The sequence below is a fragment of the Natator depressus genome, chromosome 20, assembly GCF_965152275.1.
Source record: "Natator depressus isolate rNatDep1 chromosome 20, rNatDep2.hap1, whole genome shotgun sequence".
NCBI classification, from domain to species: Eukaryota; Metazoa; Chordata; order Testudines; family Cheloniidae; genus Natator; species Natator depressus.
In genome coordinates this window covers 25,442,106-25,461,751 of record NC_134253.1, presented here as the reverse complement: position 1 = coordinate 25,461,751, position 19,646 = coordinate 25,442,106, and the positions used below count along the sequence as shown (strand labels likewise).

At 61.4% G+C, this 19,646-nt stretch overlaps 1 protein-coding gene across 2 annotated transcripts; it reads left to right on the top strand.

Annotated features, from left to right (window-relative positions):
* Positions 1-290: 290 nt before the first annotated feature.
* Positions 291-17,823, top strand: PALM3 (paralemmin 3). Of its 2 annotated transcripts, XM_074935435.1 has the most exons (8): positions 291-624; positions 5,437-5,488; positions 7,442-7,522; positions 8,947-9,068; positions 11,300-11,399; positions 12,170-12,197; positions 12,704-12,823; positions 14,159-17,823. In XM_074935435.1, the coding sequence occupies exons 2-8, from the start codon at positions 5,444-5,446 to the stop codon at positions 16,414-16,416; spliced, it is 2,754 nt and encodes a 917-aa protein (XP_074791536.1). In that variant the 5' UTR covers positions 291-624; positions 5,437-5,443; the 3' UTR covers positions 16,417-17,823. The 2 variants fall into 2 exon arrangements, with proteins under 2 accessions (XP_074791536.1, XP_074791537.1); XM_074935436.1 differs by lacking the exon at positions 291-624 and having other exon boundaries at positions 5,359-5,488.
* Positions 17,824-19,646: the final 1,823 nt, after the last annotated feature.

Here is a 19,646-nt window from a genome sequence, read left to right as displayed (position 1 = left end):
AGCAGGGTCCCCCAGCAGGTTGGCTGGAGGGTCCTGCTCAGAGGGAGATGGAGAGCCCAGTGCCTCCTTCCAGCCGGGCCTGGGATCTGCACTCCCACCGGACACGCACGTGTGTGAGAGCAGACAGGTGGCTGAACAAGGCAGCCCAGGAATGCTGGTAAATAATTCAGCCAGACAGCTGATAGCGTCTCCAGATCATACCCAGGAACGCGGGCAGGGGCCGGGATGGGGGGAGCGGCAGAGCTCTCTCAAGGGCGTCCAGACCCGGAACCGCTCCAGTACCTCTGGGAAATCCACCTCCCTTGCCCAGCGCTCCCTGGCTGCACCTTTCGCCTGAGCCCAAACCGGCCTAACCAGCTCTCCCGAGCCACCCCCCAAAGCCGTGCCTGGGAAGGCAGCTCGCAGGCAGGGAGCTCAGTGCCAGCGTGAGGCGGAGGGAGAGATTTGATGATGCCGTGCCGTTGACCTGGCGAGCCGGACGGCAGAGTGGCGGCAGTCCTGCCGAGAAGTGCCCCCCAGCTGGACGGGGGAGGGGACCCCGCCAGGGGTCTGCAAGCCTCACCCAGCCCCCACCCCCCTGTCAGTCCGTCCCCCCCGGTAGAGTCAGCAGCAACGGTAGCAGCGGTAAGTGGAGGATGGGAGGGACCGACTATCGCGGGCGCCTGTGAGCTGGGGACTAGGGGGCGAGGGAGCCACAGAGGGAGAGAGAAGGGTGCGTGGCCTCAGGGGATAGGGACCGATCCCTCCCCAGGCTCCCTCCTGGGCTTTGACCTCAAGGCCGCCAGTTCAAATGCAGCCCAGGGCCAGACCGAAGCGCCTGGCCCCTCGTTGGGGGAAATTGGCTGGTCGGGTCTCAGGCCAGGTCCCCGTGTTGACAGAACAACGAGTAGGAGTTAACCAGGCAGCGAGGCCAAAGTGCCAAGCGGGCCATGGAACCTGAGCGCGTGCCTGGGGGGCAGCCGTGTGCACCTCAAAGACAAGGTGCACAGGGCTGAGCTGCCCATCGAGGGGGTCCGGCTGGCAAACTCCTTCTCCTCTCTCCGCTCAGCCGGGCTTTGCTGCAGGGACCGCTCCCCCACTCGGCGCCCCCCGGGGAGGTTGCCGGGCGGCGCAGGGGAAGGATGCTGTGCTCAGAGAGGGACGCAGACGATCTTGAAACCTGGGCAATTCCAGACCCTGCCTCAGCGGAGCCCTTTATGACACTGTGCCTGGGGCCCCTGAGGAGTGCATTGCAGGTCCTGGGCCGGGTCCCCGGCTGCTGGACCCCCAGCTAAGGAGTAGCGCATGCTCCTGGCGCTGGTGATCTCTGGTTCAATCCCCTGCCCAGGGCTCCTACAATGCACACTCATTAGAAGTTACAGCCACTCCAGGATCTTCCCTCTTCAGCTGCTGTCCCTAGGAAGGAGCAAATCAGAAGTAATTAGTCTGAAGGCCTTGGAGCCCTGGCTAAGTGCCCTGCGGGGGAGCGTCTGGGAGGAGTGGTTGACTGCCAGAGCATCATACCAGGCTGTTGAGTGGAACAGGTTTCGGGGGACACTCCCTCCTTGATGTCCGGGGTGCCCGGGAGCCCTGCCAGGGCTGGGGATGGCTAATGACACCCTGCTAGTCAGGGCTAGCCCTTGGGTTGGGCTCTCTGCTGACAGCTGGCCGGGGTAAAGTGCCGTCGGCCCTTAGGGCTCTGCAAATAACCACAAAGATTCTGCTCTCGCTTGTTAAGCCTGTGGTGTGGAAGGGATTGGGATCCCCATTTATCTGACTGGGGAACTGAGGCACAGAAAGGCCAAGGGGCTTGCCTAGCATCACCGTTAGTGAGCTGGGAATAGAACCCAGGAGTCCTGGCTCCCAGGTCTTTGCTTAGGGCTCCAGGCTGGGCGGCCTCCCGGCACCTTTTGTACCTTTAATTCCAAAGGGGACGGGTGCCAGGCAGTGCCATGTGGAGCTGTTTGGACAGAGGGCTCCCACTGATGTCCCTGGGGAGGGAGCCCACCTGGGCTCTCCGCTGCACTCACTGGCGGTCACCTGGACGATGGAATTGGGTGGCCCTGCCTGTAGTGAGTTTGACAGGTCTCAGCCCAGTTCAGCAAATGGGCCTCGGAGCCCAGACTGCCCTCAGCCCCAAGAGAAAGTCCCTCCAGGGGTGGGACGTAGCAGCTGTGTAACAGCGCACAGCAACCCCACGCAGGCATGGCTCACCCAGCACCAACATGCAGCTACCTCTGGGGTGGGACGTGGCAGCTGTGTAACAGTGCAGAGCATTGGCAGAGGGGGACAGTGAGTAGAAACAGAAGGAGATTTGCCTCTTCTGAGGCTGCTGACCGAGCAGAGAATTCACTTAGGATAGGAACAAGGACAGGAGCCAGGGTAGCCTGTTGGCTGGAGTGTGGGGGCCTCTGGCTCGCTGCCTCTGTGGCTAGGTCTATTTGCTTGAATACACAGGGACTTCACTCCCTCTGGCCCTTCCCTTGCTCCCACCTCAGCCCTGGCAGCCGGTCTGTGGCTGGGGGCTGTCAGTAAAGCAAATGGGTTTGAATTCGATTAGCAGCTGTGGAGAGGACTAAAATAAAACGGCAGGATGGAGGAGAAACAGAGGGAGCCAGAAAGAAAAAGACAAGGAGAGGGAAGGATAAACCAGGGCCCGGATCTTAAATGTCTCTGTGGATTCTCATCTTGAAGAATCTCTCTATATAGATACAGATCGCTTTGTGCAACAGTGCAATGCAGCCACTTCTGGGGTGCGGCATGCCAGCTGTAAAATGGTACTCAGGAATTTTGTACAGGGATCACTCACCCAGCACTGAAATGCAGCTGCTTCTGGTGTGGGACCCGGCAGCTACATAAAAGCACACAGCAATGCCACACAGGGCTGGCTCACCCAGCACTGTCATGCAGCCACCTCTGGGGAGCCTGTATGTAGAAATGGACCCTGTATGCATTGGAGTGTGTATGCATGGGGGGAACGTAGCATGCGTGGGGGAAGAGATGAGTTAGGTGGAAGGAGGGATATGGCCCCATTCCACTCGCTTTCTCCCTGCTGTATGCCGACCCCGTGCCTGCCTCCTGGAACGTGTCCTCAGCCCCCTCCCGCCCTGGGCCCCCTCCAGCCCAGCTCCCTGGCATCCGCTTTCCCTGATCCTGCAGTTTGCCAGCGTCCATTATTAACCTGGCTGCTGATCGGCGTGGGAGGGCGGGGGCTGGACAAGATGGCCTCAAGTAACCTCAGGGGCAAAGGGACCCAGCTTTGATCAGATACTGTCCCCCCCCTTCCCTATGACCATTTCCCCACACCTCTCCCTGCCAATGCCTGCCCTGAGCCATCCTTCTGTGGGGGTGGAGGGAGGGGGCGAGGATACACCAGTATCAAAGTCCTGCCAGGCTAGCTTATTTCCCTCAGGGAACTGGTGTAATCTACCAGCTCTTTTGCTGATAGAAGCTGCCGTAACCCACCCCAGAGGCAGCCGTATTTCGGTGCTGGGGGAGCGATCCCTGTACCGCGTGGCTGTGCTTTGGAATACAGCTCTTCTACCTTCACTGGGGGAGTTTGCCCGTACGGCTGCTCTGGTCTAGCTCTGCTGGCAAACCCTTTCTAGTGTAGACAGGGGTTCCTAGAGCGGCGCTCAGCCAGCATCTGGGCCCCTGTGTGTGGGGGGGTCCCAGTGTGTCTATGTGTCTCTCGCAGTGCGTGTGTGTCTCTCAGGCTGTGGGTATGTCTACACTGCACCATGAACCCGAGTTCCGACTCAGGTTTGAGCCCAATCCCTCTTCCGTCCACACTCAAATCAGTCTGACTTGGGCCATGAACCCCTTGGGACTTGGGCCCGTGGCCCCTGCCAGGAGGGTGAGACTCGGGGCAGAGCCCTGTCACTGTGCAGTGCGGATGCAGGTCGAACCGCAGACCTGAGCCGGAAGGTCGGCGGAGCACAGTGTGGACCCATTAGCGAGGCCGTGAGACCCGGGTCTGGCAAGTGTAATTCTGCAGCGTGGCCGGACGCCCAGGCATGGGCACGGAGCCAGCAAGTCCCCCAGCGCGGATCCCGCTGTCCGCTGGGTCTCAGCGTCTGTCTGTCTGTATCCTGGTGCGGCTGCGTCTCAGCGAGTGTTGGGGGGGGATGCCCGGAGGAGCTGGCGGCTCCACTCCCTTCCCCTCCCAGGCCCCGCCGGCCTCACACTGTCAGCCCTTCACACCGTGTTTGTTTGCGTGTCTATCACCCCCCACAGCCCCAGGCACCTGGGCCGGGTGGTGGGGAGGTGACGCCCCCCCAGGTGACTCGGCCCCCAGAGAGGGGCAAAAAGGGGGCCCAGTCTATTGCTGAACGTGCTAGGACCTGAAGGGGACCCCCCCACCAGGGGAGCTCTGGCCCAGCTTCAGTAACCAGAGCCCCTGTTGCCAAACCCTGTTCCTCCAAACCTCCCAGGGCAGGGGGGCAGGACGGGGTCCCCACTCCATCCCCTCCCAAGCCCCTGCCTCCTGCACAGAGATGGGGGGAGGTTTGGGCAGCTCCAGAGCCGATGCCCATAGCTGATGTGCCCCCTCCCCTGCTCGGCCCCTGCTCTCTGTGCCCCCACATCACAGGGCAAGCTGCATGGGGCAAGGCCCCTCTGCCACACCCTCTTCCAAACCTGGCCCCTCCCCAGAGCAGAGATCCCCCCCACCCCTCCCCATACACACACCAGCCCCTTCCCTGGAATTTTTGCCCAGCAGGGTACCAAGACCAGGATCCTGCCAGCATCCCAAATGCCTGGGGTCCATCTGCCCCTGGCGATGTCCCCTCCAGCCCCTCCCAGTGCCCCCCATATGAGCCAGATGCCTGCTCCGCTCCCCACTCTGCTCTGCTAGCACTGGTACTCCCCTGGGTTCCTCTGCACGGCACAGGGGCCATGGGGGCCTCTGGGGCAGGGGCAGAGGAAGTGCCTGGGTGCGGCATGGCAGGCTGGCTGCAGTGCCCCCTGCTGGGAGAGGCCAGGACCGAAGTAGCCAGGAGCTCGCCCCCCCCCCCCAAGCCAGCACCTCCTGCTGGGAAAGCCCGGGACTGGGATTGCAAACATAGTAACTTGGGTTGCACTGGGGGGAAAAAGTGCCAGCTGATTTTCAAAACAGGTGTGAAGCCTTGTGGGGGTGCAGAGGGGAGTGGAGCTCCCCCCCGCCCGCAAATGTGGCGTGGTCCCAGCTCTTGCTCTCTGGCAGGGGAACCTGAGGCCGAGAGCAAGTTTGAAGCCCCCTTCCGTCCTGTCCAGACTTGCTGCTGAATCCCACAAATGCTGCAGCTTCTCGGCCAGGCGGGAGGAGGGGAAGGGACCCGGAGAGGGGGAATGGGAGAGGGAGGGAAAGAAGGGAAGGAAAAGGAGCACGTGAAGGAGCGATAGAAGGGGCAGGAACGGAGGAGAAAGCTGGTGCCGCTCGACCTTTGGCCACGTCCCCAGGCTTGGTTTGTCTTTCAGAGGGAAGATGACGGAGAGCTCCCTGTACACGCAGCGCCTGGAGGCCATCGTGGTGAGTGGACCCCTCCCCACCCCCAGGGACCCCAGCTGAGACAGGCCTCGGGCCCCTGGCCGGCACCGCCCCCCCGCCGTCCGTCCTTTGGCTTCCCCTAGTGGAGCCGCTTGCCCCGCTCTGGGAGAATCCCAGTGAGTCAGCAGCCCAGGGCACACGAGAAGCCCAAGCTGGTGCCCCCGGGGGCAGTGGCAGAGGTCGTGCAGGGGCAGAGGAATCCAATTAGACAAAGGGCAAATATGCCTCCAAGAGCCAGAGAGTGGAGTGGAGTAGCCGGGAGCTCCTGCCCCGCTCCCCACAGCGCCCCCTGCTGGGAGAGACTGGCACTGGACTAGCCCCGAGCTCCCCCCACAGCCAGCCGTCCAGCTGTCCAGGTCCAGGCAACAGGTGCTGGGCGGAGGGGGACTGAGCCCAGTTTCTGGGCCTGCTGGAGCTGAGAACTGGCCTGTTCGTCACAGCAGTGACCTCCTCTCTCTGCAGGCCCATGGGCTGGGCTGAATCCTGGAGGCAGGAAGCTCTTAGCAGCCAGGGGAGTAACCTGAGCCCTGGCTCCCCTCGTCTTGCCCCCCCGCCCCCGCCCCCGCCTGGCATTAACAAATGAATTATTCAGCAGGCAGTGGCTCCAGAAGCAGCTTTTCTCCGGTCCAGGCCTTTCAGGCTGAGAGAGGGACCTGGAGGCCTGCCCAGCCCCGGCTCAGCACCCCGGGACAGGGGGATGGGGGAGAAGGGGGATCAGGCCAGGGGCTGGGAGGGGGCAGCAAGGTGACCAGGCGAGCAGCAGGCATGTGGGAGTAGCGATATGCATGGGGCCACACGACATGGACGTGGGTGTGAGCAGCATTTGTCACAGGCTTGTGCACATGGGGTGAATAGTGTCAGGAACACACGTGTGCACAGAGGTTGTGATGCAGCAGGCGGAGGCATGTGCCCACGGAAGTGACTAGCAACAGAGACATGTGTGTGCACGAGGGCAAACGGCAACTGGATCACACATGGGCATAGGGGCATGGAAAGCAGGGGGGCACACGCGCACTCAGAGAATGAACAGAGGCAAGGGCGCGTGTGCACGGGTGGCAAACAGGGTCAGGGAAAACATGCATGTCCATGGGTGACTAGTGTCAGGGACACGCGGGTGCACTCGGAATGCACAGGAACAAGGACACGCAGGTGCCGGCTGGGGAACAGGGTCAGGGACAACACGTGTGTGCACACAGGGTGAATAGTGTCAGGGACACACATGTGCATGTGGGGTGAACAGCAGCAGGGACACACAGGTGCATGGGTGAATAGTGTCAGGGACAACACGTGTGCGCAGATGGGTGATTAGTGTCAGGGACACGTGTGCACGGGTGGGGAACAGGGTCAGGGACAACACGTGTGTGCAGATGAGTGAATAGTGTCAGGGACACGTGGGTGCACTCGGAAATACACAGAAGCAAGGACATGAGTGTGCAGGGTGGGGAACAGGGTCAGGGACAACACGTGTGTGCAGATGGGTGAATAGTGTCAGGGACAACACATGTGTGCACACGGGGTGAATAGTGTCAGGGACAACACGTGTGTGCATGGATGGGGAACAGGGTCAGGGACAACACGTGTGCGCAGATGGGTGAATAGTGTCAGGGACACGTGTGCATGGATGGGGAACAGGGTCAGGGACAACACGTGTGCGCAGATGGGTGAATAGTGTCAGGGACACGTGTGCACGGGTGGGGAACAGGGTCAGGGACAACACGTCTGTGCACACGGGCTGAACAGTGTCAGGGACACGCGGGTGCCCTGGGCCGGGTCTATCCCGTGCCAGCTCCGCAGGGTCCCCACTGGCCGCGGGAGGGTTAAAGCCCCGGCCGCGCACGTGGGCTCCCCCGCCCAGGGCCCTTTGTCCGCGGCTCGCCGCGCCTGGCCCCGCAGGGCGGCGGCTCCAGCCTCGCTCTTGTCGCTCCGCGGCTGCAGGGGCGGCGCAAGGTGCAGGAGCAGATCCTCCGGATGCGCCGGGAGCTGGAGGAGGAGAAACTCCGAGCCCAGCAGCTCAAGGTACCGGGATCGGGACTGGGGACAGCGGGGGGACTTGGGGGGAGCTGGAGGATGTGGGGGGGGGTTAGGGGAGCTGGGGGGGTCTCGTGAGGGTGGGCTTTGTGGAGGGTGCTAAGGGACGTGGGGGGGGGGTTAGGGGAGCTGGGGGGTGCGGTCTTCTGGGGGTCTGCTGGGGGTTGGCCCAGCAGAGGGGGTGCCAGGGTCCCTGTGGCTTGCCAGCGTGGGGTGCTGGCTGCTGGGGGATTTGGGAGGTGGTAGGTTCCAGCCAGGCTTCCCTGCCCAGGGACACAGCAGCCCCCTGACACACACCAGGGTCCCCCCAGGGTGGCGGCTACCAGCTGCCCCATGGCAAACCCCTTAGCATTGATGTGGGCTGGGGGGAGCTGCTGTTCCCCCTCGCAGGGCTGGGGGCAGGGGCCATGTGCATTTTGCTCAAGGCAGGGAATCGGCTCCCGCCACCCCACTTTTCCCGCCTTGGGGTCCAGCCGCTCAGGGGGGTTCCGTCAGAGGCCACCTGCTGCCCGGCTCCTCGGGCAGGGTGGAGGTGCTGAAGTGCCACAGGCCACCGAAGCGGCGTGTGTGTGTGGGTGCGGGCGGGTGGGTGTTCCCGTGTGTGGGGCTGTGGCCGTCTGCGTGTGTGTGGGCGCGGGCGGGTGGGTTTCCCGTGTGTGGGGCTGTGGCCGTCTGCGTGTGTGTGGGCGCGGGGGGGTGGGTGTTCCCGTGTGTGGGGCTGTGGCCGTCTGCGTGTGTGTGGGCGCGGGCGGGTGGGTTTCCCATGTGTGGGGCTGTGGCCGTCTGCGTGTGTGTGGGCGCGGGCGGGTGGGTGTTCCCGTGTGTGGGGCTGTGGTTGTCTGCGTGTGTGTGGGCGCGGGCGGGTGGGTGTTCCCGTGTGTGGGGCTGTGGCCGTCTGCGTGTGTGTGGGCGCGGGCGGGTGGGTTTCCCATGTGTGGGGCTGTGGCCGTCTGCGTGTGTGTGGGCGCGGGCGGGTGGGTGTTCCCGTGTGTGGGGCTGTGGTTGTCTGCGTGTGTGTGGGCGCGGGCGGGTGGGTGTTCCCGTGTGTGGGGCTGTGGCCGTCTGCGTGTGTGCACACGCATTTGTATGTCCATGCGTGTGCATATATATGGATCCGTGGTCTAGCACGGTGCACGAAGTAGCAGCGGGGACAATCGGTGTATGCGTGTCTGTGTGGCCCCGGAGACAGGTATGTATAGTTGGACACACGTGTGCATGGAGCAGGAGCAATGGCAAGGACACGTGTGCGGGGGGGTGAGGACCGGTGGTAGAACACATGGGGCGTGTCCATGGCCATGTGGCTGCGTGACCGCACGGGTGCATGGCTGGCTGTCACTGTGTACACATGGCCTCGATCCAGGGCGTGGCGGGAGGGGCAGGCTGATAGAGGACGCTCTGCTCTCTTCCCCCAGAGGAAGTCCCTGCGAGACCGGTGGCTGATGGAGGGGTCGTGCCTGCCCCCCGAGAACGACCCCACTTCCCCGCTCTGGCAGGCACAGTCCCGCATCCAGGAGCTAGAGCAGGATCTGTCCAGGTAAGGGGAGGGTGGCGGGTACGTCACAGGGGAAATCTGCAGCTATAGCCCTCAGGCCTCTTCCCCGGGAGGGATCACAAAGCATTTTACATGCTTCACCCAGCACTGAAATGCAGCCACCTCTGGGGCGGGGCTTGGCAGCTCTTTAACAGCCACACAGCAATGCAGCACTGGGGATTGCTCATTCAGCCTTGAGCTGCAGCCACCTCTCAGGGTAGGGCAGGGCAGGGCCGCTGATTAACTCCCACCCAGCAAGCTGCCTGGGGATTGCTCGCTCAATGCTGAAACGCAGCCATCTCTGGGGTGAGGCGTGCAGCTGTTTAACAGCCACACAGCAGTTCGGGACAGGAAGGAAGATGTGTTGGGGATTTTAGGGAAGCAAGGTGGAAGCAGCCAGATTTGGAATTGGGGATTGGCCCCCAAACTTTTGGTGGGGGACATGAGCCCTCCGTACTTCACCCCCTACCCCGTACCCAAGAGCTCCCCTCTCCTGTCTGGACTGGAAGACGCGTGCACGTAAAACGCAGCCAAGGAATCAGACATTTCCAAAGCAGACAAACGGTCTGAAACACAGAAGCTGTCACAAAGGCAAAGTGTGGAGGGAGCCAAAAGGACACAGGGCAGGGAGGTGACTGAATGCCGAGTGAGCAGTGCTCCGCAGGATTAAATCACCGCTCAGAACGAGGGACAAGACAAACCACAGCCGAGCAAGTCACACGCATTGAACTTTTTACCCCTGCCCATGGGGGACCCCCTCCCCGGGGTCCGTCCGTCTAAAGGGGCCTTTGAGATCTCTCTGCCCAATCAGAGCTGCTTTCACCCAGCAATCTCACAGCGCTTTGCCAAGGCAGGGGGAAACTGAGGCACAGAGTGACTTGCCCAGGGCCACAGAGTGAGGCAGGAGCAGAGCTGGGAATGGAACCCAGGAATCCTGACTCCCAGTCCCCCAGCTCTAGCCTCTAGGTTTACAGTTGCTCGGACCAGGGCATCCCTCCCCCAGCTCCCCCTTATCCATCGTGTCGAACATAAGCTGCTTGTCTTCTCTTTCACGGCCTCTCCCCACCAGACCAATCGTCTCTCATTCACTATTGAGCTGCCAACTCCCGTCTCCGACCAGCCCCTGATCCCAGCCTCTAGCACCTGCCTGGACCCTTTGCAAACCAGCCCCGCGGTGCTTTCTCCCTGCTTGGGAGCAGCTCCCCGTAAACCCCCACCACGCGCCTCGTTAGCCACCTGCAAATCCCTCCCCTTTGCCAGGAGGCCTGCCACCAACCCGAGAAAGGCCAGGCTGCTGGTGAGCGGACAGCACGGCCTGCCATGCTGTTTCCTTGGCCTGCCGGTAACCAGCTGGTGTCTCTTGTCCCAGACTGAGATCGGAAGCTCTGAGGGCAGGGACTGTTCTTTTGTCGTGGTCTGTGACTGGGGCACCTCTGCGTTACCGTAATACACCTAATCACAACCAGAGATTTAGCTGACTCTCAAAACCAGAGACAGGGCACCCAGGAGTCCTGACTCCCAGTCCCCCTTGCTCCAACCCCTGGACCGTACTGCCCGAGCACGTGAACACGTAACGAACAAGAAGGCTATTGGCAACGTGATATAATTTCAAAATGCCCATTTATACGGAACCCACCACTTCAACCAGCCAGGTTAGAAAAGCCAATGAAACTGGCGTGCACATGGGAAGAAACTGGCAGGGGTGAGTGCGTGTGAACATACATGCTAGGGAGGAAGACACCTCTTCAGTCCGGCACGTGGAATCGGAACTATTCACCTATGTGTTTAGCCCCTATACCGCTCCCATATAAAGGAGATTTCCCTTTAGACCTGTATTATTATGTGTAGATAGATCAGGGTTCCCTTGCGTCAGGTGCTGCCCAGACATAGCGAGGGACAGTCCCTGCCCCAGAGAGCTCACAGGCTAAATACATAAAGGATGGGAGGGGAAACTGAGGCACAATGAAGGGAAACATCTTGCCAGGGATAGAACCCAGGTGTCCTGACTTGCAGGGGCCTATGCTTTAGTTTTTGCTCCTGGGACATTGTAAGAGGCCAGTGGGGTTGTACCCCCAACAGGCAGGGGCCAGGGCAAAATTCTACATGGCCGAATTTTGAGCTCGGCTTCTCTGCTTTCCTGCCTGGGAGCCTGGTTGTGGCCGGGGAGCAGGGTCAGCCCCAGTCCCTGTGGAAAGGGACCCAGCCTGGGAGCTTTTCTCTCCCTCTCTCTGCAGCCTCCAGGCCCAGATGCAGCAGCTGGATAACCCGGAGCATCACGGCAGGCCGCAGGAGGCCTTGGAAGATGCTAAGCAGCCAGCAGGGGGCACCTGTGAGGTAATGCAGCGGGGCAGGTGGCACCTGCGGGCGCAGGAGGTGGGGGGAGCGCATGCTGCAACAGCCCAGGAAGAGGGGGAGCTGTGGGGCAAGGGGGGGCACACGCCATTCCCAAGCTGGGGGGAACCTCCCTCTGCGTGCTCCCAACAATTAGCTCCTGGGTGGGCACATGGGGCAGGTAAGAGGGCAGCGGGGGATGGGACGGGTTCCCCTGAAGATCTAGGGGGGGTTTAGCCCATTGCGAGGGCCTGCCCGTGGGACACCAGCCTGGATGGGCCCCATTGCTTCATCCCTCTGTGGCTATGCAGATAGCACAGCCTGGCTGTGAACTCCCAACCCCCACCCAGCCCACCCCTGCTACCCATCCCTCGAGGGGCGGGGGGGTCAGATCCCTCTAATTACCCCCAGACAGGCCACTGGCCAGCTAAGCTGGGGGGGGCTTTCAGCCTCCCCAGTCTGCCCCTGCAGCGCGGCTCGTGTTCTCTCCCTTCCCCTGCCTGGGCTGTCTCGTCTCTATGGTTTATGGCCTAAATTCCTCCCCCCAGGTTCCGTGTCTGAGCCTCTGGCCTCTTTTCAGGACTCCTGGGTTCTCTTTATGTTTCCTTTGGGCGTCGATCGCTTCCTTCTTGGGCTGCAAAAGCAACCCCAAATGAAGCAAAACTGACCCCTGGAAAACAGGAGGCAGGAGCCATTCTGGGCCGCCCATGCCCCCCAGTCCCCTCCCCAAGCTGTCACCCCCACCCCCTAAGGCTCCCGTCTCTCTCTTTCAGGCCCGTGGGGCTGGTTCTGCTTCGGCAGGTGAGTTGTTCCCTGTTGGCGGGGAAAGCGGCCGGGTCTGGTTTCCCCAGAGGGTCGTGGATAGGCTCCTTCCTGAGGCTCGGGGGGCTCGGCAGGGCCAAGGCACAAGGGGGTCGAGGTTCAGGGAATGGGGGCGGTTTGGTGGCAGCCACGGGGCGTGAGCCGGCGTTGGGATGGTGCCGCAGGGTGCGGGGAGGGAGCGGGACCCTGCAACACAGGCTTGGGGGGCCTGGGGAAAGCCTGCATGCCTGGAAGCCGACCTCGTGGGCAAGAGAGGGGACCGGCCCCTGCTCTGGGGGCTTATCCCAGGGCTGCCCATGGAGCATGGAGGCTGGTGACGGGGGAGGGGGCGTTCCAGTGTAATATCGATGGGGCTGGGACTGAATGTGTCCTGGGGGCTCTGCTCCCCATAGGGAGTCCCTCTGGGGCAGGGCAGAGAAGGGAGGGCGCAGGAGAGCCTGTCTCGGTGATCAACCCAGCCTCCTTTGCCTTCCAACCAACCCCAGGTGGGGGGGGATGTGGCTGCGAGACCGAACCTGCCTTCCGCCTGGCTCCAGTCCCCCCCAAGAGGGCCATGCGAGCGGCAGCCCGGGAGAGCCTGGAGAATGGGGACGTGTCGGGAGCAGGTGAGCGTTCGGACGGGGCGGTGCACCATCATTCCCAGAGCCCCGGCCCGGGAGCTAGGCCAGCACTAGAGGGCAGCCGGGGGCCAAATCTCACCCTGGGGATTCCTGCATGGGAAGGGTTAGCGCAGGGGGGCTGGGAGCCAGGGCTCCTGGGTTCTGTCCACAGCTCTGGGAAGGCAGTAGTGTCTAGTGGTTAGAGCAGGGAGACTGGGAGCCAGGACCTCTGGGCTCTGTGTGGGAAGTCTTGTCTAGTGGTTAGAGCAGGGGGCTGGGAGCTGGGACACCTAGGTTCTGATCTCAGCTGGGGGATGGAAGGTTGGCGCAATGGGGAGATGAGGGTATGGGGAACCAGAACCCTTGGGTTCCTTTCCTGACTGCCACAACTTCCCCAGGTGGCCTTGGACTAGTGTAAACCATTCCCTGTGGGGCCCCAAGGACACCACGGCTGCCTCTCTTGCCTCTATGCTACCCCTCCTGGGGCCCAGGGTGTTATAAAAAAAAACCCCTTACCAGAGACAGTTTATCACCCCCAGGTCTAGAGCATGGAGCCCTTAAAATCCCACAACATCTGGTCCATCAGTGTAGCACATACCACGCTCTGGCGGCTTTCACCGCTCCTTGGTTCGCCTTCAGTCCTCTCCTGGCCTTCTGCCAGGCCTGGCACACCAGCTCCACTCTTCCCAGCGGACCCCTTTCCCCCCACTGGGAGTGCCTGCTCAGCTGGGGAGCCTCCGTCACTCCCTCTCAGAGACCCACCCCCTGGCCTTCGGCTCCAGCTCAGTAGGCAACTCCTGCCTTCAGCCTTCCCCAGCCTGGCCCAACTCCTCTGCTACCTTCAGCCTCTCCCCAGGGCCCTTTACATCCTCCTGCCAGGATCTCTTCCCTCTCTGATTCTCCTGGATCCCTTATAGCCCCAGTTGCTGCTCCCGCCCTCTTGATTGGCCCAGTTGGGCACACTGCACCCTATGTCACAGGGTGGCTGAGCCCTCCAGCTCCCCTCTGCTGACAAGTCACCTCCCCGTCTGTGCCTCGGTTTCCCCACCAGTCAAATGGGACTGATCTCCCACAGTGCCCACCATGGGGCATCTTGGTCCAGAGAGGTCTGTGAAGCGCTTTGTAATGGGGGGAGGAGAAGGGGCAAAGCCCACGGACCCCTGAAGTAATGACCACCTCTAGCAGGGGGCCTTCCACTTGGGGACCAGTCTGAAGGATTCCCCAGGTGATGCTGTTGCCTAGAGACCAGTATCTCCTCAGCCGACTTGGGACAGATCCCCCTCCCCCTGGGCCATGGGGAGAGATCCAAGGGGCTGACCCACATTCTCTTTTGCCTTCAAGGTCCCTTTGACGTGGAGGGGATTGGCCCTGGGGAAGGCAAGACTGAAGCCAGCTCTGCTGCTCTGGGAACTCAGGATGACTGGGCAGGAGCCTCTGCCAAGCAGCCGGAGAAGTTGGGCGTGGGGAAGGTGGAGATGATCATTAGAAACCACCTGGGCCAGGAAGTGGGCAGCATGGACGCCATTGGGCGGACGTCCCCGGAGACGGAGGGGGAAGCTCCCCGGGGAGAGAATGGGTTGGAGGAGGCTTGGGACGGAAGGATGGAGCAGGAGCCGCAGAGCCCGCCCGCCCTTGCGAGTGACACCTGGGACGGCGGGATGGAGGAGAGGATGCCCCGGACGGCGGGGCTAGAGGAGAGCTTGGCAAGGCAAGGGAGCAGAGAGGGGCCGGAGGGGGAATCCGGGGTGCAGGAGGGGGAGACGCAGGTCCTGAAGGATGAGAACTGCTGCCTCGATTCCCCAAGGCCCGAGCCGGACGGGGAGCTGGAGGAGCCGATAGGGGTCATGGAAGACGGGCAGATCTCGGCCGAGCCTGCCAGAGGAGCCACGGGAATGGAGGAGGCAGAGGCTGTCCAGAGGGCTCAGGGCAGGGCAGCAGAACCAGAGAGGCCAGAGGAGCTGGGACCCACCCAGGGGACAGGCCCTATGTGGCAGGAGCCTGCTAGGGAACAGGAGCGTCAGGTGTCCCCCGGGGCAGAGCATCCCCAGGCTGCAGGGGTGGGAGAAGGAGCAGAGACGAAGGCCTCTTTGCAGGACCAGATCCCAGCTCTGCAGGACCAGATCCCTTCCTCTCTTCAGGAGGCTAAAACCTCTCTGCAAGACCAGATCCCAGCTCTTCAGGGACAGACCCCCTCCCACCAAGAAGCTAAAGCAGCTCTCCAGGACCAGATCCCAGCTCTCCAGGACCAGATCCCATCAGCTGTCCAGGACCAGATCCCTTCCTCTCTGCAGGAGGCTGAAGTATCTATGCAAAACCAGATCCCAGCTATGCAGGACCAGTTCCCATTGTCTCTGCTGGAAGTTAAAACATCCCTTCAGGGCCAGATCCCCTCACCACAAGAGGCTAAGGCAGCTCTCCAGGACCAGATCCCTTCCTCTCTGCAGGAAGCGAATGTATCTCTCCAGGACCAGATCCCATCAGCTCTCCATAACCAGATCCCATCACCCCAAGAAGCTAAAGCAGCTCTGCAGGACCAGATCCCTTCCTCTCTGCACGACCAGATCCAATTTATGCAGGACCAGATCCCTTCCTCTCTGCAGGAGGCTGAAGTATCTATGCAAAACCAGATCCCAACTGTGCAGGACCAGATCCCATTGTCTCTGCTGGAAGTTAAAACATCCCTTCAGGGCCAGATCCCCTCACCACAAGAGGCTAAGGCAGCTCTCCAGGACCAGATCCCATCACCCGAAGAAGCTAAAGCAGCTCTCCAGGACCAGATCCCTTCCTCTCTCCAGGACCAGATCCCTTCCTCTCTCCAGGAAGCGAATGCATCTCTCCAGGACCAGATCCCATCACCCAAAGAAGCTAAAGCAGCTCTCCAGGACCAGATCCCTTCAGCTCTCCAGGACCAGATCCCTTCCTCTCTCCAGGAAGCAAATGCATCTCTCCAGGACCAGATCCCATCACCCCAAGAAGCTAAAGCAGCTCTGCAGGACCAGATCCCTTCCTCTCTGCAGGAAGCAAATGCATCTTTCCAGGACCAGATCCCTTCACCCCAAGAAGCTAAAGCAGCTTTCCAGAACCAGATCCCTTCACCCCAGGAGGCTAAACATTCATTCCACAGCCAGATCCCCTCCAGCCAAGAGCCAATCCCTGCACTTCACGGGGAGGTACCGCTTACCCCAGGGGAGTTGCCACCTGGCAGAGCACCCGCCCTGGAGCAGGTGCTTGCCCGACCCGGGGAGAGCGTAGCCCTGAAAGGAGGCAACGATGCTGGCCCAGTTTCATCGACTGCAGAAGAAACCACTGAAAACCTGGGGAAGCTCCACCCGGAGCAGCAGCCTCTGCTCAAGGAAGCCTCCGGGCTCTGGACAGGCCTGAAGGCGCCACTAGATCCCATGGCCAGAAGCCCGCAGCCGGGAGCTGGCACCTTGAAGTCGCTGGCAGCCGTGAGCCCAGAGGCCCCGACGTACACTACCGCCTCTGCCAACACCGGCTCTCCGTGCCAGGGCAGGAGCGCCGCCCCCCCCGAGCTGGGAGATGGGCAGGAGGCGGGCAGACGCAAGCAGAAGACCTGCCAATGCTGCTCTGTCATGTGATCCCGGCCCCGCCAGCCGCTGGCCGCCCTCAGCGCTGGGATGGGCATCGAGAGCCCCAGCCAGAGACTGGCCGATCAGAGGGACCTTGCTCCAGTGACTGGGGGCCCAGGCAGCCGTGGCTCAGCTCCTGGGTGTTTTAATTCCCCCGGGGGGGCTGTTCATTTGTACTGCCTGATGTTTTCCTATGGAGGGGTGCCCCGGGGTAGGCAGTCAGTTTGGGGGGCGCCTGTCTCCTGCTGGCAGGACATGGCTGCAGCGCTAATTTCACATCTGGTCGCTTCTGTTCCAAGCCCCTGCATGGAGGGGTCCTTTCCCTTCTGTCCCTGCCACGTCTGCCCCCTTCTGGAGCTCTAAGGGTATTGGGCAAAGCGGGGAGGGAAGGGGGTCTCCTGTTCCTGGGAGTTCAGGGCCCCAGCTCACACTTCTGCACACGCCTGTATACACGCTCGCCCCCCCCCCGCATGAATGCACACGCATGTACACACGCCCCTGCCCGAATACAAACCTCTGCGGACAAACACGTGGACACGCACCCAGTCTCATGCACACGCCTGAATTTACAGACAAGCCCCCAGGTACAAATACAGCTGTAGTCTGGCACCTCCCCCCCCCCGACACAATGCTTACCCCTCTGCACACAGACACTGCACGCGCATCAGTGCCCAGACAGGTGCGCTCACGCTCACACCCACAGGCCCGACACAATCGCAGGTGCACTTGGGCACAGAAGCAGGTGCCTCGCCAGACACCTGCACACACCCAGACTTACACATGCGTTCACGTGCTTACTGCCCCCGTGGGATGGCTCAGCCGGCGTGGCCCCAGCGACAGGCTTCCTGCCTCACCTCCAGCTGGGCTGGGCATTGCCTAGCTGCCTGCTCCCAAACGCGTCTTGCCCAAGAGACCTTTCCTAGAGCCATCGCCGCGCCAGGAGGGGGCGCCCCGCGCAGGTCAGTGATGGAGGCATCGGAAACCACCTCCTCCCATGGTCCTCAGCTCAGCTTTCCAGCCCCTGCATCCTGCCTCTTGCTGGACCAAAACCCCTTTCCCAGCTCTGGCTCGGGCAGCCCTGGAGCTCAGTAATGGGACAGGTTGGAGCTGTGGCCCTGCCCCCTTCCAGCGCATCCCTAGGCAGCCTGGCCCCGAGCCTCGGAGCTATGTCGGTGTCTCTGAGGATCTGGGCCTCAGATGCCACGGTGATGGGCATCCATAGAACACCCTAGAACAGCCCCCAAAGCTGGTTTTGTCTCTGGGCCTTTCCCCCGCCTTAAACCGCCCTTGTTTGGAGTGAGTGTGAGCCAGTCACGCAGGCTAGCCTTGAACCGTCCAGCAGGGGTCACTACGGAGTGATGCTCAATTAAAGTCACTTTCAATGGGAAGCCCGCTCCTTGTGACTGTGTGGGGAGGGTCAGCGAGTGGTTTTCCAGGTGTCGGCCTGCTGGGTTCTGTGCCCACCTCTGCCATTTTACCACTGGGTGACCTGGGGCAAGTCCCGTCTCCTCTCTGGCCTCAGTTTCCCCTCCCACCCTCTTTGTCTCGGTGAGTGTTGCCAGACAGGGACGGTCTCTCGCTGTGTGTCTGTGTGGTGCCCAGAACAGCGAGATCCCTGATCTTAGTCAGGGTCTGGGCAGCGCCCAGCCGGAGGGGGACTCTGATCTCGGTCGCGGTCTCTGCCCTGAGCTGATAGGCACCAAGCTTGGGGATTGTCCCCATTTCAGAGAGGGGAATGCGGAGCTAGGGAATCCCTGCTCCAACCTTTAAGGTCCCCTCCCTCCCAGTGCTGAGAATAGAACTCCTGGGTTCTGGTCCCAGCTCTGGGAGGGCAGTGAGGGCTAATGAGTTGGAGCAGGGGATGGGAGGCTGGACTTCTGGGTTCTAGCCCCAGCTGTGGGAGGAGAATGTGGTGTAGTGGTTAGAGCAGGCCTGGACTGGGAGTCAGCGACTCCAGATTTACACCGCAGAGCATCCTGGGACCTGGGTGCTGTTACTCCAGCTTTGCAGCACTGGTCCCCCCTCTGGGCTTGTCTCCTCAAGTGGGGCTGCCCAGATTTCAGCCCTCAGAGCAGCCCCCGACTGCGTATGGGGGCAGCAGCTCCGAGCCACCATTTACCCCAAGTGCTGCAGTCCAGGCTGAGACAGCGGGAGACCAGAATCACGCCCCCGGCACCTCTGTCTCTGCCTGCACAGACTCTTCCAGCACATGGGGCCCTGCTGCTGCCCTGACCCTAATGAAACCTTCCCCCAGGGCCAAATCTCCCCCACGCTGAGCTGCCAGCTCTGAGCACAGGTCACAGCGAGGGCTGCTGGGCAGACATCACCGTGTGGTGCTCAGCGTCTCGCCTGAGCCTGGATTGTCCCTTTTAAACTCTGACAGAGCCACTGGAAGTGGATGAGGCCGGATCCCCAGCTGGTGTAGATCAAGGTAGCGTCATTGTCTGGGTGGGGCTGTTTGACACCCCCTGAGGCTCTGGCCCTTGCTGCTAAATGAAATCAGTGGGAGTTCAGCCCTTGGAGCTTCCCAGGGGCTGAGGAGGTGGGTTGTGACTGGCTCCAGGTTTCCCCGCAGTTGTGAATTCAGCACATCCCAGTGAGGCTGAGGGGGTTAAAGTCAAGTGAATTGAGATCTGATGTGGGCGGGGGGGCAGGTCTTTCTCATTTGGGGGGTAGGAATATCTCCCTCTTCTCTCTGCTCAATAGACTGGGCATGAAATTCAACCCCCCCCCTCACCTTGGCTTGATGTCTGCCAAGCGTTGGCTTCATGCTTAAGGTCCTTAGTAGGGACTCAGGACACCTGGGTTCAATTCCTGACTCTATTGCCTCACCTGTGACCTTGGACAAGTGACTTCATTGCTGTGTGCCTCAGTTTCCCTTGTTTAGACTGTGAGCTCTTAGGGGTAGGGCTTGTTTCATTGTGTCTGGGCAGCACCCAGCCTGACTGGGCCCTGTAAATGCACATAATTGCAGCTGGAAAGCATGGAGGATTGTTATCAATCAGCCTGGAACTCAGCTTCTCTTGCTGCTACGGCCAAGCTGCCGGCGCTGAAGGGGAATTGCTGGGAGCGATGCAGGGCCTATGACACATGGCTAAGCCGAGCCACCAAAGGGCAGTGGCGTTACCTGCGTTAGCCAGCTTGTTACAATATTAACTCTTCGAGCCAGAGGGGTTCACCTCATTGGTCCCACATTGGGGGGGGGTTTCCTCTCAAGGCCCATAGCCCCTCATAGTCCA

What these genes read in the sequence shown, in the direction of transcription:
- PALM3 (XM_074935435.1), top strand. Translation starts at nt 5,444, where the DNA reads ATGACGGAGAGCTCCCTGTACACGCAGCGCCTGGAGGCCATCGTG. An exon ending in TCCGAGCCCAGCAGCTCAAG is followed by an intron (nt 7,523 to 8,946) that starts GTACCGGGATCG and finishes CTCTTCCCCCAG; the next exon opens with AGGAAGTCCCTGCGAGACCG. An exon ending in CTAGAGCAGGATCTGTCCAG is followed by an intron (nt 9,069 to 11,299) that starts GTAAGGGGAGGG and finishes CTCTCTCTGCAG; the next exon opens with CCTCCAGGCCCAGATGCAGC.